This window comes from Hemiscyllium ocellatum, chromosome 16 (assembly GCF_020745735.1).
Source record: "Hemiscyllium ocellatum isolate sHemOce1 chromosome 16, sHemOce1.pat.X.cur, whole genome shotgun sequence".
Classification (NCBI taxonomy): Eukaryota; Metazoa; Chordata; class Chondrichthyes; order Orectolobiformes; family Hemiscylliidae; genus Hemiscyllium; species Hemiscyllium ocellatum.
The window spans coordinates 74,665,969-74,685,099 of record NC_083416.1 but is presented as its reverse complement, the minus strand read 5'-3'; the positions used below and the strand labels follow the sequence as shown (position 1 = coordinate 74,685,099).

Sequence of the window (19,131 nt, the reverse complement as noted above, 5' to 3'; positions counted from 1 at the left end):
GTTCCTAAACAGTGGCTCAGTGGTTAGCACTGCTGCCTCACAGCACCAGAGACCTGGGCTCAATTCTTACATTGGATAACTGCCCGTGTGGAGTTTGCACATTCTCCCTGTGTCTGCGTAGGTTTCCTCTGGATGCTCTGGTTTCCTCCCACAATCCAAAGATGTGCAGGCATGGCGAATTGGCCGTTCTAAATTGCCCATAGTGTTAGTCAGGAGTAAATGTAGGCTAGGGGAATGGGTCTGGGTGGGTTACTCTTCAGAGGGTCGGTGTGGACTTGTTGGGCCGAAGGGTCTGTTTTCATACTGTAGGGAATCTAATCGAGTGCATAAATTGTCACAAGCCCATACCTCCAGGGTTCTGTTGCCTTTTCCCCTCAATGTGTCGATAACTTAGTGAATGAGAATTCAAATCCCATGGGCATTTGACCTTTTATAAAAGCATAAATTTGAAGATTTGGTTTCAGTTAGAGATGTTAAAGCAAAGCACTTAGAAAATCACAAAGCAAAGAACCAGAGTCAATGGGGTTTTATAAAAGGGGAGTTGTGTTTAATCGAGATCTTTGAGAAAGCAACAGGCATTGTGAATAAAGGGAACCTGTCAATGTACGGTACTTAGATTTCCAGAAAACATTTCACAGCATATCACAGCAAAGATAGTGACACAAACCAGGAGCTCGTGGTATAAGAGGCAACAAATGGGGTTATGTAGAAGATCAGTTTGTTAACAGGAAACATAGAGTAGGTTCAATTCAGTTATTTTTAGTTTCGCACAATGCAATGAGTGGAATGCCACAAGGATAAGTGCTGGGAGTTGATTTATATATAATTTATCACAATGACTGAATGGGCTAAATGTTACTAAAGTTGCTAATGACTCAAATACGGGTGTGAAAATAAGTTGTGAAGAGCACCTGTGTAAAGGACATAGATAGATTAAATGCGGAGGAAAAGGTTTGGCAGATTGAGTGGACTACAGTGAAGCATTAACATGTCCAATTTGACAGGTAGAAAAAAAAAGCATCATGTTCCTTAAATGGAGAGAGATTGCAGTACTCTGTGGTACAGAGGGATCTGTGTATCATTGTGCATGAATCACAGAAGTTTGGTTGCAAGGACAGCAAGTGAGAAGGAGGGAAAATGGAGTGTTGGTTATGAAGGGAATGGAAAACACAAGTATGGAAGTTTGGTTACGTTTGTACAGGACAGTGGTGAAACCACGCCTAGAGGACTGAGTGGTGTTTTGGATGTTTTTAACTAAGAAAGGACATGACTGCATAAGGAAGAGTTCAGCGAATGTTTACTTAACTAATTCCTGACATGGGCTAATTACTCTATGAGGAAAGGTTGGACAGGTTAGACTTGTATCTGATGAAGTTTGTGGTTTTACTATATACTGGTCAATACTTTTTACTACTTTTTGTTAATTTACTATGCTATGGTTAACTATGTTTTACAAAATGTTAGCTAACATATATCACAAAACTTGATTTCTTGTTGAACGAGCTATCTTAAAGTTTATTTACAAAAATGACTACTTACAGGGCTATGATATCAAAAACCCACGCACATGGAATCACAGAATCCCTACCTGTGGGAGAAGGCCATTTGGCCCATCAATTCCAGACTGACCCTCTGAAGAGCATCCCACCCAGACCCACCTCGCCCCCATCCTGCATTTCCCATGGCTAATCTATCTAACCTGCACATCTTTGGACTGTGGAAGGAAACCAGAACACCCGGAAGAGACCCACAAATATGCAAGGCGAATGTGCAAACTCCACAAAGACAGTCACTCCAAGGTTGGAATCGAACCCGGGTCCCTGGCACTGCCCAGCCCAGCATAACATAGTACGAGTTCTAACCCTCCTGACACTATTCTACATTACACAAACATAACTGACTGAATCCATTGACTCCATTGTACCAAGTTCATGACTGATCTTGAAGCAGATACCTTTATACCAGAACATCACACATTGTAACATTGTAAAGGTACATGCCTGTCTAGTCTGGAATCGATGCCATACAAACCCAATGACATTTTGGAACAATGGCAGTCAATTTGCTGAAACCTGGAATAGTGTAGGATAGATCGACTTCAGATTGGTTTCTCAGGTCAGTGCAACATAGAGGGCCAAAGGCCCTGTAATGTTCTATGTTCCACACAAAATCCTGTTGAGGTTTTAACAGGGCTCCCTTTGTGGGAGAGACTGGAATGGGCGGACACAGGTTAAAGTTAAGGGATTTTCCACTGAAGATGGAGAGAAGAAGACAATGTTTCTCTCTGAGTCTCATGGGTCAGGTACGGTCACTGCATGTTTTTAGGGCAGAGAGTGATCGATCCTTAACTAACAAGGGTAACAGGGTATTGAGGGCCAGCAGAAAAGTGGAATTAAGACCACAATCAGATCATGATCCCAGTGTCAAGCAGTTGCAGGGCTAGCTGGCCACTTCATCTCTATGTTTGAAAATTCATATCATTATGAAATGCCCAGGTTGTTGGAATAACACAACGGTGTGCACCCATTATGTACAATGTTCCAGATGGCACTAGTCTAACACTATGATAACAGGATCTTAATAGCTGATAGAGTGTCATAAATTCCATTGGCAACTCTGATACATTAAAAAGATAATAGTGGAAATCTGAATGGTGATTTTACGACCTCAGATTGGATGGGAATACAGTTCAAAGCTAACTGGTGAATCAAGATTGTGTGATCTATTGAAAAAATGCTTTCATCTCAATTCCCAGGTTAGCCCAATGATGACAAAGCTGTTGGTCACATTGTGAACACCTCACCACCACCACCCCCACCCAGCGAAAGCAGCTCAATCTAACACCCAGGAGGGAAATCACCCTAAAGCTAACTTTAACCTCAGTCCTAAACTTAACCTTAAACCAAATCCCAACCTTAACTTCAACCTTTACTTCAACCCTAACCACAATACTTAATTTCAACCCTAACCACAATACTTAATTTCAACACTAACAATAGTACTTAACTTCAACCCTAACCCCAATACTTAATTTCAACCCTAACCCCAATACTTAACTTCAACCCTCACCCCAATACTTAACTTCAACCATTAACCCCAATACTTAATTTCAACCCTAACCCCAATACTTTGCTTCAACCCTAACCCCAATACTTAATTTCAACCCGAATCCCAATACATAAGTTCAACCCTAACCCCAATACTTAATTTCAACACTAACCACAATGCTTAACTTCAACCCTCACCCAAATTTCTACCCTAATCCCAAAACCTTACTTCACCCTAACCCCAATACTTAGCTTCAACGCTAACCCCAATACTTAACTTCAACCCTAACCCCAATATTTAATTTTAACCCTAACCCCAATACTTAACTTCAACACTAACCCCAATACTTAACTTCAACACTAACCCCAATACTTAACTTCAACACTAACCCCAATACTTAATTTCAACTCTAACCCCAATGCTTAACTTCAACCCTTATCCCAAACCCTAACACCAAGCTTAACCTCAACCTTGATTTCAACCCTAACCCCCAAACTTAGTCCCAAATATACCTCTCATCAACATTCAAACACTTTAGTTTCAAACTCACCCAGTGGATGTTTCAAGAATCTAATCCTAGATTTGCACTAATCCTGAACCAAATCCTTCAATGTAAATCTTAAAATCTCAATTTAGAAATCAGAAATAAAGAGTTTTTTTTTCAAGGACTGACAGTGTGAAAGACTTCGCCCAAGACCAGACCCTAAAACTACCCACTTCCGGTGAGCTGAAGATACACTCCAATCCCAAATGCTAACAATAAAGGTAAAAACAATGACTGCAGATGCTGGAAAGCAGATTCAGGATCAGTGGTGCTGGAAGAGCACAGCAGTTCAGGCAGCATCCAACGAGCAGCGAAATCGACGTTTCGGGCAAAAGCCCTTCATCAGGAATAAAGGCAGAGAGACTGAAGCGTGGGGTCCACCCCACGCTTCAGTCTCTCTGCCTTTATTCCTGATGAAGGGCTTTTGCCTGAAACATCGATTTCGCTGCTCGTTGGATTCTGCCTGAACTGCTGTGCTCTTCCAGCACCACTGATCCAGAATCTGGTTTCCAGCATCTGCAGTCATTGTTTTTACTTTGCTAACAATAAAACCTAATCCCCATACCTCAAGACATACATGGAGCCCCACCTTGAGCAAACAAAACTATATCCTAAACTGGGATTAACATAAGTGGAGAGCAGGAAGAAAACAACAGAAAGAAAGGCCTGACCACACTGAGAAAGTCCATCTCTGGGCTAAGGAAGCTCTCCTGCCTGAGGCATCAACTCCATCTCTAAACCTGACTCTTCAATGACACTGATTCAAGTCTGTTGTGATAATGCTTTCAAATTGCAGATTGGGAGAGAGGGCAGAAGAGGTTTGAAGTTGTATTTTCTATGGGTAACAAGCATATTCACACTCATAGATGCATAGAATCTTTCTGAATCGAAGGAGGCCATTTGGCCCATTGTGCTTTGCAGCTCTTTGAAAATGTAATTCAATTAGTTCCGCACTCCTATTCATTCATGAAGGCTCTTCGTTTACAAGAATTTATCTATTGCCCTCATTAAAGATACCACAGAATCTGCTTCCATCGTCTATTTGGATCTTTCACATTAGATCCTAAAACCTTGCTGCAAAAAGGTGCCAATTTTTCTACAGCCCTCTTCAGTTCTTTTGCCAGTCATCACTTTGCTCTGTTACCTCTGGTTGCTGACTCTCCCACCACTGGAAGCAATTTCTGTTCGTGAAACCCTTCATAATTTTGAAATCTTCTGTCAACCCTCCACTCGATCATCTGCTCTAAGGAAAACGACCCCAGCCCTCTTACAACGTTAACATTGCAAAGAGAGTGGAGAGAAGATTTGGCAAACTTTTTCCATTTTCGAAGATGATGGAAGGAAGGGTTTGGACCAGGACTATACTCTAGCACCACCTCTAAACATGTCACTTGCTACGCCTCACACCCTCTGGAGACATAGCCTTACCAACAACCCGCAGCATTGTTGCAGCAGTTCGTATCTCCTTCTCCCCTTTCACAGTGCAGGTGAAATTTCCCGAATCACTTCCATTCACACCGTCGATGTGCAGTGTTGCTACCACTGTGAATAGATTATCGTATTTCCAGGAGTAGGAAACAACGACAGGCTGGAGGGAGAAAAAAATAAAACTCATTGCAAATGGTTTTTAAATGTCCCCTGAATTCCTTTGGGAGGACAGCAAACTACCATTCAGGCCATTTGAACAGCTTCTAACACAGCCCACGTATTCCCAAACTGAATTTGGAAACTACTCACCCATTTAATCTCCTTCTATCTAACAACATATAGAGACATAGAGTCACAGAGATGTACAGCATAGAAGCAGACCCTTCGGTCCAACTTGTCCATGCCGACCAGATATCCCAACTCAATCTAGTCCCACCTGCCAGCGCCCAGCCCATATCCCCTCCAAACCCTTCCCATTCATATACCCATCCAAATGCCTTTTAAATGTTGTAATTGTACCAACCTCCACCACTTCCTCCGGCAGCTCATTCGCTATGTGTACCACCCTCTGTAAGAAAAAGTTGCCCGTAGGTCCCTTTTATATCTTTTCCCTCTCGATATATTCTATTCTCTGATGAAATGTTGAACTAACCACCCAGTGTTGGCATTTATTTTGAAAGGACTTCAATATAAAAACAGAGAGGCTCTATAAGGGTCTGGTCAGACCACATTTGGAGTATTGTGCGCAGTTCTGGGCCCCATATCTCAGGAAGGATGTTCTGACCCTGGAGCGGGTTCAGAGGAGGTTCACATGAATGGTCCCAGGAATGAAAAGCTTAACACATGAGGATCGCTTAAGGATTCTGGGTTTATACTCGATGAAGGTTGGAAGGATGAGGGGGGATCTAATTGAAACTTACAGAATACTGAATGTGCTGGACAGAGTGGATGTTGGGAAAATGTTTCCATTGCTAGGAGAGACTAGGCCAGAGGGCACAGCCCTAGGGGAGGCCTTTTAGAATAGAGATAAGGAGAAACTTCTTCAGCTAGAGAGTCGTGAATCTATGGAATTCATTGTCACAGAAGGCTGTGGGAGGCAGGTCATTGAGTATACTTAAGACGGAGATAGATAGGTTCTTGACTAACAAGGGGATTGAGGATTATGGGGAGAAAGCGGGAGAAAAGAGTTGAGAAACTCATCAGACATAATTGAATGGCAGACCAGACTCATTTGGGCTGAATGGCCTAATTTCTGCTCCTAAGTCTTATGATTTTATGTCTTATGGTCTAGCGTCTTAAAGAAAACAGTGCAGGAGCATCCACTGACAGGTTCAAGCTCTGTCCTATTCTGAGGCAGATTAGAAACAATTTGAAGAGAGGATTTAATTTCTATTTTACAGGAAAGGTGGTGGCATAGCAGTCATGTCACTGCCTAGTAATCCAGAGATCCAGGTTATAATCCTGAGGATGTGGGCTCAGATCCCATCACAGCAGCTGCAGAAGATTAATCCCATCTGGAATTTTACGAGCGCTAATGACACAATGGTAGTGTCCCGATCTCTGACTGAGGACACCGCGATTCAAGTCCCACCTGCCCCAAAAATGCTCTGAACGGGTTGATTAGAAAATATGTCGAAGAGTGTGGTGCTGGAAAAGCACAGCAGGTCAGGCAGCATCTGAGGACCAGGCGAGTCAACGTTTCAACCATAAGAATCTTCATCAGGATTCCTGATGAAGGGCTGTTGGGTGAAATTTGATTCTCCTGCTCCTTAGTTGCTGCCTGACCTGCTGTGCTTTTCCAGCATCACACTCTCGACTCTAATCTCCAGCATCCACAGTCCTCACTTTCTCCTAGCTGATTAGAAGGTATCTCAGTCTGGAATTGAAAGTTGACTTCCCATTGATGGTGAACATGAAGCTACCATTAATTGCCATCTAGTTCATTAAAATGCAGAATTATTCACTAAACAAGCACTAGTTTGCCAAAATTACCCAGCTTGATCCACAGTAATGTGCTCTATTACCCTCTGAGGTGGCATAGCTAGCCATTCAGTTCAAGGGCAGTTGGGGGGGGATGGGGGGGTGGTGGATGGCTAAGAACTGTACGCTCTGTCAGGGACACACACATCCCATAAAGGAATATAGAAGATCCATTCTAATTGCTGGAATCTGAGACAAATTTCACCCAAATAGAGCCTTCAGAAATGGTCAACGTGGGGGCGGGGCTTGGATCAGGATTCTGAAGTTAATGTTGTGTGCCACTCCCAACACTGTGTTGTACCAGGAAAGGAAACCAGACGTTGACTAGGATCTGTTGAAGGGTCACTCAACCCGAAACCTTAAATCTGATTTCCCTTCATGAGGCACAGTGCCTCAGTGGTTAGCGCTGCTACCTCACGACGCCAGGGATCAGGGTTCGATTCCCCCCTCAGATAATTGTCTGTGTGGAGTTTGTATATTGTCCCCGTGTCTGGGTGCTCCAGCTTCCTCCCAAGGTTCAACAACTTGTAGGGTGGCTGGATTGGCCATGCTACATTGACCGTAGAGTCCAGGAATGTTTAGGTTAGGTGGCTTAAGGGAAATACAGTGTTACACAGACAAGGTAGAGGTTGGGATTCTCTTCAGATGGCTGGTGTGGACTTGATGGGCTGAATGGCTTCCACACTGTCGGGATTCACCCAGACCTGCTGAGCTTTGCCAGCAATTTCTGTTTTCGTTTTCGATTTCCAGGCATCAGCAGTTCTTTCAGTTTTTATTGATTCGGGCTGAGCTGGAAAGGGGCATGAGGTTGGAATGAAAGTTTTTGGCCTGTCATTACCACTTTAATACAGGAGCCAAAGCATGATTATTCAATCTGGCAACTCAATTGAATAGAAATAGAAACTTAGCAATAGAAATAGGCCATTCGGCCCTTTGATCTTGCTACGTCTTTCCGGGTGATCACCCAAATTGAATGACAGCAACAGAGATAGAAATTGCTGGAAAAATTCAGCAGGTCCAGCAGCATCTGGAGGAAGAAAGCAGAGTTAAAGTGTCAAGTCCAGTAAGTCTTCATCAGAACCAACAGTATCTCAGAAAAAGTGATAGTTTTACTTGGCCCAAAAACTGCTAGAATCCATGTAAGATCCTGTAAATATATTTTTTTAAGATTAGAATCAGTCTAAACATTGTGGAACAGACAGTATCACACAGGGGAACTCACACTTTCAATACATTATGTAGGCTGACAGACACCAATTGTTAAAATTCACTTGAGAATATAACTTTTTAAAGAGGTTTTGCAATTTACATATGAAAGAACTGAAACCAAGATGGCCATTCTGACAAATGAGAGACTGAACAAACAATCCAGGTCATTTTCAATATATAATTTCAGCTACATCACACAGAAAGCTTTTGCTATAAATTCTATGTTTTACGATCTTATGCTCCACAACCACGTGGTGACGGAGCAGGGCTCCAGAAGCTAGTGCTTCCAATTAAACCTGTTGGGTTGGTGGCCTGTGACCAGTGGAGTGCCACAAGGATCGGTGCTGGGCCCTCTACTTTTTGTCATTTCCATAAATGATTTGGATGCGAGCTTAAGAGATACGGTTAGTAAAATTTGCAGATGATATCAAAATTGGAGGTGTAGTGGACAGTGTAGAGGGTTACCTCAGATTACAACAGGATCTTGACCAGATGGGCCAATGGGCTGAGAAGTGGCAGATGGAGTTTAATTCAGATAAATGCGAGGTGCTGCATTTTGGGAAAGCAAATCTTAGCAGGACTTATACACTTAATGGTAAGGTCCTAGGGAGTGTTGCTGAACAAAGAGACCTTGGAGTGCAGGTTCATAGCTCCTTGAAAGTGGAGTCGCTTGTAGATGGGATAGTGAAAAAGGCATTTGATATGCTTTCCTTTATAGGTCAGAGTATTGAGTACAGGAATTGGGAGGTCACGTTGTGGCTGTACAGGACATTGGTAAGGCCACTGTTGGAATATTGCGTGCAATTCTGGTCTCCTTCCCATTGGAAGCATGTTGTGAAACTTGAAAGGGTTCAGAAAAGATTTACAAGGATGTTCCAGGGTTGGAGAATTTGAGCTATAGGGAGAGGCTGAACAGGCTGGGGCTATTTTCCCAAGAGCATCGGAGGCTGAGGGGTGACCTTATAGAGGTTTACAAAATCATGAGGGGCATGGATAGGGTAAATAGGCAAAGTCTTTTCCCTGGGGTGGGGGAGTCCAGAACTAGAGGGCATAGGTTTAGGATGAGAGGGGAAAGATATAAAAGAGACCTAGGGGGCAACTTTTTCACACAGAGGGTGGTATGTGTATGAAATGAACTGCCAGAGGAAGTGGTGGAGGCTGGTACAATTGTAACATTTAAGAAGCATTTGGATGTGTATATGAATAGGAAGGGTTTAGAGGGATATTGGCCGGGTGCTGGCAGTTGGGACTAGATTGAGTTGAGATATCTGGTCGGCATGGACGGGTTGGACCGAAGGGCCAGTTTCCATGCTGTACATCTCTATGACTATGACTATAACCTGGTGAAAGTGAGGACTGCAGATGCTGGAGATCAGAGTCATGCTTAGAGTGGTGCTGGAAAAGCACAGCAGGTCAGGCAGCATCCAAGGCGCAGGGAAATCGACGTTTCGGGCAAAAGCCCTCCATCAGGAATAAGGTGCTGTGTGATGTTTAACTTTGAACACCCCAGTCCAACACTGGCATCTCCAAATCATGATAGGTTTGCTGAAGCCAAAGGGTGTTGGGTAGGAGATTACCTCTGCTTTCTCTCCACAAGTGCTGCCTGATCTATTGGGTTTCTCCAGCAATTTCTGTTTTTGTTTCAGATCTCCAGCATCTGCAGTTACTTGTTTTATCTGAATTAAGGCAAGTTTTAACGAAAATGAAATAGAAAAGCTAAGAAAATTGCAGACTTACAAAGTGTTGTGGGTGGATCCATTGCACTATCAGATGCAAACTTTCAGCCTGTCCAATGCAGTCAACGGAATAGTTCTCACCTTGCAGTCTCACCTGCTCCCTGGTGTCCAGTTGAAGCTGCAACACTGAAAGTGAACAAAGCTCCATTTCAAAACCATCCATGGATTTCTCCATCAGCTACTTTGTAGTAAATGGTTTGAAAAAAGGGAGACATTTGTTAGGGAGCACAGTCTATGGCACGAACCTATGTGTGGCGTCTTTTAACATGGGAAAGTTGATGTCCTGCAGTTGCTATGTAGTCTTTTGGCATGGAGGGGCTGATATCCTGCAGTTTCTACATGGTGGTGGATGACACCCCCACTCTGACATCGGAATATGGGAAGGATTAAAGCAGGAGTCTTCCCTGTCTCAGTGTGGGTTCCTCCAGGTGCTCTGGTTTCCTCCCACAGTCCAAAGATGGGCAGGTTAAGTGGATTGGCTATGTTAAATTGCCCATAGTGTCCAGAGATGTATAATTTAGGTGGGTTAGCCAGAGGAAATGCAGGAATATGGGCTTAGGGGAGGGGGATGGGTCTGGATGGGATGCTGTTTGGAGGGTTACTGTAGATTCAATGGCCTGCTTCCATACTGGAGGGATTCTATGATACTATGACAGGCAGGATCACCTAGGACATTAACTATACACTCAGCATATAATCCAAAGTCATCCACTCAAAATCAAAATACCTAGAAGGATGATGTTGGGGGATTTGCTTTCTCTTCGGGCATCTGGAACACTTTCCCTGAAAGGGTGGCAGATGATGATTCTATTAAATAATTTCAAAATGGAGTTGGATCTGAAAATTTAGAATTTACAGGTAATCTTGGTCAAAAAACATGGTGGGGACGAAGTGCAATTGCTGTTTCCAAGACCCAGCAGAAGCACAATGGGTTGAATGGCCACTTCCTTCATTGTAGGTGGTGATGATACTGTGTCTCTGACATTAGAGTGAATCAATTGCTGACTTGTTAATGTGTGTACGTTACGCAAACTGGAAACAAATTAACAATGATTTACTGGAAGACTAAAATTTCTCGGATTGGTTCGCATTCTAAATCTGCAACGACATTAAAAAACCCATAAACACATGACCATAAGATGTAGGCCATTCAGCCTATCATTCACTGAGATCACAGCACACCTGATAGTCCTCAACTCCACTTTCCTGCTTTATGCTTATGTTCACTTCCTTTACTGATTAACCTTGTAGCAGTGATCCCAAACATAGGCCACGTTTGTATAAACCACTGTGAGTTCAGAATATGTGATAAGCTTTAAAAGTAAATTCAAACAGAACTTTCCTATCAGCTTGCTGGCAAAATGGGTGATTTCCTGCTTTTCGCTGTCTAGTACATAGAAGGATACAGCGCAGTACAGGCCCTTCGGCCCTCGATGTTGCGCCGACCGAATCCTACCTAACCTATACTAGCCCAATAACTTCCAAATGCCTATCCAATGCCCGCTTAAATGACCATAAAGAAGGAGAGTTCACCACTGATACGGGCAGGGCATTCCATGAACTCACAACCCGCTGTGTGAAGAATCTACCCCTAACATCTGTCCTATACCTACCACCCCTTAATTTAAAGCTATGTCCCCTAGTAACACCTGACTCCATTAGCGGTAAAAGGTTCTTAGTATCTACCCTATCTAAACCCCTAATCATCTTATACACTTCTATCAGATCTCCCCTAAACCTTCTCTTCTCCAATGAGAACAGCCCCAAGTGCCTCAGCCTTTCCTCATAAGATTTTCCTACCATTCCAGGCAACATCCTGGTAAACCTCCTCTGCACTCGTTCTAAAGCTTCCACATCCTTCCTATAGTATGGCGACCAAAACTGCACACAATACTCCAGATGAGGCCGCACCAGAGTCTTATACAACTGCAACATGACCTCAGGACTCCGGAACTCAATTCCTCTGCCAATAAAGCCCAGTACACCATATGCCTACATGATGCACGCCTTTCTCCATGACTTCCCCAAAGAAAGCCTTATATGCCTGTGGCCTCAATAAATTCTTCCTTCCAGATCCCAGCTTTAAATAATGGATCTCCACCTCTGAATGCGTTAGGACCTTGTGAAGTGGAGATTGACATTGACAGGTCCTCTCAGAGTCTACATGACATGATTTGTATATAGCTAAATTGTTTCATTATTTATTACTGGGATGTCAATGTTGTTGGTGAGGTCAGCATTCAAAAGGAGGCAACTTTGGCCTTTGAGCTTGTCACAGTTCTGAAGGCAACTGTGCCATTGTTACTCATTGTAACAGAATCCAGGGAGCATAGATCAGGGTGACATCCTCACTAAGTGAAACCACAGCAGATGCCTTCAGCAGGGTACACTGGAAAGTGAACTCATTCCATTTCAACGCTGACCAAATCAAATAGAGACAATTACACGCACACAAACGCACAGACACACCCATAGCCAGTGCCATTCTGTATCAAATTAACACAGAACGGGAACTGAAAGTCATTGCATCCAAATGAGCTGGCAATATACAACAAGAGCTGCAATCCAAAAGAAAAGTCAAGGAAAAGCTAATGTTGTGACAAACTTGAACCAGAAAGGCACATCTAAAAAAACTTGCAATTTCAATTCTCATTTCTGAATCCCACTTCTGCTTCTATACTCCAACTTCCAGATTACACAAGTTTTCCTGGACCCGCAGCCAGGGTCTTGCTTCATCAGTACATCTGCCCTCGACAGGGACTCTGAGGTATCTAAAGACAAGAGGCCACTTCTGGGGAGTGCAACCTTTGGGTTTTCTTGCATTTGCAACATAAGCAGAATCTGATGGGAACTTGGAAGTGGTTTGGCAGCTTTGGGGAAGGAGATGAACGTAGCTCAGCATCGAGAGTCACTACCCTCACCCAGTACCTAAATAATTCAGGAAGATAGCTCCTGAACATTAGGGAGATTTAACTGAGAGGAAATGGAGTCTTTGGGAGATTCCTACAATGTCAAATTACCTGTTTGCGACTTTATTAGAATTCAAATGAACACATGGCCTGACCTTGAAATATGATTTCAATAAACAAACTTCCTAAGCATTAGTGGGCTCTACCCTTTTCTCATCCCTATCCAACCAAAGCTCATGATAATGTCCTACATAAAATTTTTAAGAAACTTGATGAATGATTAATTGAGGGAAATCATTCAAGAATGGATATGTAAATGGCCAATGGTGTTGAATATAAGTAAGTCTGAAAAGCCATATTTTGGAAAGAAAACTACAAATCCAATTACTCCTTGAAAAATAAATGTCCAAATGGGTGATTATACCAGAGGGATCTGAGGAGACAGATATACAAATCATGAAAAGGAATAATGCACGTTAAAAACGATTGGGATTCATTTCCAGAGGGATAGAATTGAGATATTGACATTTTTTTTTAAGCCAGCATGGTTAGTTCATCCATGAAGTACTGTGAACAGTTCTTGCCTCTGTGTCATCAAGAGTTATGCAAAGGTGTCAGAGAACGTTTAAAAATATTGAAGGGAATTATATCAGAACGGAGAGGATACAGCCATTAGCAAAGGCTGGACAGGCTAAAGTTCTTTATTCTGAAATAAACAGAAGGCTGATGGCCACTGAATGGTCTGATAGTGGTTAATAAGGTAGGTTTATTTAAAATTCACTCATGGGATGTGGGTGTCTCTGGCTTGGCCAATATTTATTGCCCATCCCTAACTGCCCTCAGAGAAGTTAAGAGTCACCCACATTGTTGTGGGTCTGGAGTCATATATAGACTAGACTAGATAAGGATGGCAGCTTCCTTCTCTAATGGACATTAGTGAACTGGATGGGTTTTTCCAACAGTTGACAATGGTTTCATAGTCATCAATAAACTCTTCATTCCAGATTCTTTCCATTAGCAGCTAATGGATAAAGGATAAGACAGAGCTGGGAGACTTTATTTATAACATAAAGGCTGGCATGAACCTGTTGGGATGAATGGACTGCTCGTGAACTGTGGATACTTTGAAATTTTATATTAACAGAAGTTTTTCTCATATGTGGTGACAGAAAGCATGCATCCACAAAAACAGGTACAGACCTAACCTAATGACCATAGGTAGGGAGTCAGCTGCTGACCAGACCAGGTGAGTACTGCTAAACAGGTTGGAATTCTGCTCACTGAACTGTAGAAGAATGTGAGGAGATATCATTGAAACAAAAAGGATTCTTAAGGGGCTTGACAGGGTCAATGCTGAGAGAATGTTTCCCCTCATGGGAGAGTCCAGGATCAGAGGGTACAATCTCAGAATTAAGAGGAGCAGGTTAGGGGAGGTTATGGCCTAGTGGTATTGCTACTCAGCTATTAACCCAGAAGAATATTCTGGGGACTTGGGTTCAAGTCCTGCCATGGCAAATGGTGGCATTTGTACACAATTGCTTTAAAAAATCTGGATTTAAAAGTCAACTAATGACCATGAAACCATTAATGTCATTTAGGGAGGGAGATCTGCCATCCTTATCTGGTCTGGCCCACACGTCACTCCAGACCCACAGCAATGTGGTTGACTCTCAACTGCCCTCTGAAATGGCCAAGCAAGCCACTCAGTTGTATCAATCACTAGAAAGTTACAACAAAGGAATGAAACCAGACGCACCACCTGGCATTGACTTTGGAACTGGAAAGGACAATGGCAAAAACACAAACAGCCCTGTTGACCGGGCAAAGTCCTCCTTACCAACATCTGGAGGTTAGTGCCAAAATTGGGAGAGCTATCTTACAGACGAGACAAGGAACGACCTAACATAGTCATTCTTACGGAATCACCTTACAGGTAACATCCCAGACACCACCATTACCATTCCTGGATATGTCTTGTCCCACCAGCAGGACAGACCCAGCGGAAGTGGCAGCACAGTGGGGTACAGTTGGGAGGGAGTTGCTCTGGGAGTTCCTTGACATCGACTCCGGACCCCATGAAGTCTCTTGGCTTCAGGTTAAACATGGGCAAGGAAACCTCTTACTGGTTACTACGTCCCGCCCTCCTTCGGCTGATGGATCAATACTCCTCCATGTTGAACAACACTTGAGGAAGCATTGAGAGTGGCAAGGGTGCAAAATGTCCTCTGGGTGAGGGATTTCAATGTCCACCACCAAGAGTGGCTCAGTAGCAGCATTACTGATCGAGCTGGTTGGGTCCTAAAGGATATAACTGTGAGACTGGGTCTGCCGCAGGTGGTGAAGGAACCAACAAGAGGAGAAAACACACCTGACCTCATCCTCACTAATCAGCGGCTGCAGAAGCCTCTGTCCATGACAGTATCGGTGAAAGTGACCACCACACTGTCCTTCTGGAGACGAACTCCCACCCTCACATTGAGAATACCCTCCATCGTGTTGTGTGGCACTATCACCAAGCTAAATGGGACAGACTTCGAAATGATCTGACAGCTCAAGACTGGACATCCATGAGGTGCTGTGGGCCATCGACAGCAGCAGAACTGTACTCCAGCATAATCTGTACCCTCATGGCCCGGCATATCCCCCACTCAACCATTACCATCAAAGCCAGGGGATCAACCCTGGGTCAATGGAGAGTGCAGGAGGGCATGCCAGGAGCAGCATCAGGTATACCTGAAATTGAGGTGTCAACCTGGTGAAGCTACCAAACAGGACTACCTGTGTGCCAAACGGCATAAACAGCAAGTGATAGACAGAGCTAAGCGATCCCACAACCAACGGATCAGATCTTAGCTCTGCACTCCTTCCACATCCAGCTGTGAATGGGGGGAAACAATTAAACAAATCACTGGAGGTGGCTCCACAAATACACCCATCCTCAATGATGGAAGAGCCCAGCACATCAGGGCAAAAGATAAGGCTGATGCATTTGCAACAATCTTCAATCAGAAGTGTGGAGTGGATGATCGGGCTCTCCAGTGGTCCCCAGCATTACAGATACCAGTCTCCAGCTAATTAAATTCACTCCACATGCTATCAAGAAACAGCTGGAGGTGCTGGTTACTGCAAAGGCAGTGGGCCCTGATAACATTCTGGCAATAGTACTGAAGACATGTGCTCCAGAACTTGCTGCTCCACTAGCCAAGCTCTTCCATTACAGTTATAGCACTGACATTTACCTGACAATATGGAAAATTGCTCAGCTATGGGGAGAAAGTGAGGTCTGCAGATGCTGGAGATCGGATGCTGAAAATGTGTTGCTGGAAAAGCGCAGCAGGTCAGGCAGCATCCAAGGAGCAGGAAATTCAACGTTTTGGGCATAAGCCTGATGAAGGGCTTATGCCCGAAATGTCGAATTTCCTGTTCCTTGGATGCTGCCTGACCTGCTGCGCTTTTCCAGCAACACATTTTCAGCAATTGCTCAGCTATGTCCTGTACACAAAAGGCAAGGCAAATCCAACCCTATTACCACCAATCAGTCTACTCTCCATCATCAGTAACATGATGGAAGGGCTATCAAGCAGCATCTGCTCAACAACAACCTGTTCAGTGACGCCCAGTTTGGGTTCCCCCAGGGTCACGCAGCTCCTGACCTCGTAATGGCATTGGTTCAAACATGGACAAAAGAGCTGAATTCCAGAGGGAAGGGGAGAATGACAGCCCTTGACATCAAGGCCACGTTTGACTGAGTATGGCATCAAGGAGCCTTGGCAAAACTGGAATCAATGGGTATCAGGGTGCAAACACTCCGCTGGTTAGAGTCATACCTGGCACAATAGAAGATGGTTGTGGAGGGTCAGTCATCTCAGCTCTAGGACATCTCTGCAGGAGTCCCTCAGGGTAGTGTCCTAGGCTGAACAATCTTCAGCTGCTTCATCAATGACCTTCCCTCTGCCATTAGGTCAGAAGTGGGATGTTCATTGATGATTGCACAATGTTCAGGACCATTCACAATTCCTCAGATACTGAAGCAGTCCGTGCTCAACCACAACAAGATCTGGACAATATCCAGGGCCTGGGCTGACAAGCGGCAAGTAATATTCGCACCACACAAATGCCAGACAATGACCGTCACCAATAAGAGACACTCTAACCACTGCTCTTTGATATTCAATGGCATTATCATCACTGAATACCCCACTGTCAACTTCCTTGGGGTTACCATTGACCAGAAACTCAACTGGATTCACCACATGAACGTAGAGGATACAAGAGCAGGTGAGTGACTAGGGATACTGTGGCACATAACTCTCCTCCTGACACCCCAAGTCTATCTGCCACTTACAAGCCACAAATCAGGAGTGTGATGGAATGCTTTCCCAACTTACCTGAATGGGAGCAGCTGTAACAACACTCAAGAAGCTTGACACCATCCAGGACAAAGCTTGATTGGCATCACATCTACAAATATTCAATCCCTTCACCACTGACGCTCATTAGCAGCAGTGTGTACTATCTACAAGATGCACTGCAGAAATTCACCAAAGATCCTTAGGCAGCACCTTCCAAACTGACAGCCACTTCCACCTAGAAGGACAAGGGCAGCAAGTTTCCCTCCAAGCCACTCACCATCCTGACTTGGAAATATACCGCCGTTCCTTCACAGTGTTGGGTCAAAGTCATGGATATCCCTCCCTACTGGCATTGTGGGTCAACCCACAGCAAGTGGACTGTAGCAGTTCAAGAAGGCAGCTCACCACCACCTTCTCAAGGGCTACTAGGGATGGGCTATCAATGCTGGCTGGCCAGTGACCCCAAAGCCCACAAACAAATTAAGACTGAGATAAAGAAGAATTTCTTTTCGCTGAGGGTTTGTGAGTCTGTGAAAATTCATGCCACAGAAACGTCTGGAGTAAGAATCCTTGTACATATTTAAGGCTGAGATAAATTCTTGATCAGTCGGGGAACCGAAGGTTATTGGGAAAGGACAGGAAAGTGGACCTGAGGAGTGTTGGACCAGCCATGATCTTACTGAAAGGCAGGGAAGGCTCAAGGGGCCAGACAGCTTATTCTTACTTCACTAACTGATTGGAGATACCCAAATGGGTTTTAATGGCAATCAGTAGTAGTTTTGTGACACCATTACTGAGGCAAGACTTAGCTTCCAGTTTTACTCTGTGTATTTAACTTCCAATAGCAGCCATAGTGAGATGTGAATCCAAAACCCCAGAGCATGTGACTTGGTCATTAGTCCAGTGATATTATCACAATGTCACCATTATCCCATAGCCACTAACACTTGGCATTGATCACCCAGAGTTAGACTGGCATCAGTAAATTGGACCAGATCTTCATTCCATCTCTAACACAGCGTGAACAACGTCATGCATGAATTTCTACACCAGTGCAATGCCAGCTACATTGGCCCTATGGCCCAATGATTGGATGGTCAAAACAAACAGCTTGTTCCTTTTGGTTATTTGCAATAAGCTGTATCCAGATTGGAAAAGCTGAAACGAATTACTCACTGATGTGTTTCTGCTGCCCTTGCTCAACAATGCTGAATGCATGGGTCACTAACAACTTATTTAAGATAATCAGTTGAACTTATAACAAGATTTGTTTGCACTTGCTGGAAGTGACCTACATTTATAAGTAGTGAGCCCTGGTCTGCAAACAAAAGGAATATGTTCAAACCTTGCACCTCTTCTACATGACCCAGGAGCTCAGGGACCCTGTAGTTCCCTATTGCTTTCTCCCTGACAATACCCTGATCAACCAGAGTCAACTTGTCACCAAATCGGCATCCTTTTCTCTTTCCTACACATGTTTGCATCATTTGAATTTTAACATTCTTGAGTTTGCTATGACAAATGCAGAATAAAAACCTCAGAAACATCTCCCTCACTCTCTTCAGCATGATTCCGGTTCTGTTGGACCAGGTGAGCGATGTGTGACTGTAAGCTTTCCACGCAGCTGAGTAGAACTCAAAAGAATCTCAAAGCTAACGACTTGCACATCATCACTAACATCACAAAACTTCCCCAGAAAATTCACAGGTGTGTTGTAAGAGAGAAACTAACTCCGAGCCATATATTGAGCTGTTAGGGCCAGTGTCTCAAGGCTTTCCTGCAATGAAGCTTCCCCAGTAGAGTTTAAGGAGATGTTTAAATGAGGAGGAGAGAGATCTAGAGGCAGAGAGATTCAGAGAAGGAATTCCAATGCTTAGGGCCCAGCCAGAATTGGAGGAGGGTAATTTTGGAGGGTTATAGGGCTG

General features: G+C 43.9%; 1 protein-coding gene across 1 annotated transcript in view; it reads right to left on the bottom strand.

Moving 5' to 3' along the window:
- Positions 1–19,131, bottom strand: part of LOC132823477 (macrophage colony-stimulating factor 1 receptor-like) — a 66,190-nt gene that overhangs the window by 29,974 nt on the left and 17,085 nt on the right. The window contains exons 2-3 of the mRNA XM_060837384.1: positions 9,947–10,071; positions 5,021–5,180 (exon numbers count right to left, since the gene is read on the bottom strand). Of these exons, the coding sequence (XP_060693367.1) occupies positions 5,021–5,180; positions 9,947–10,071 (285 nt within the window). The remainder of the gene's footprint in view (positions 1–5,020; positions 5,181–9,946; positions 10,072–19,131) is intronic.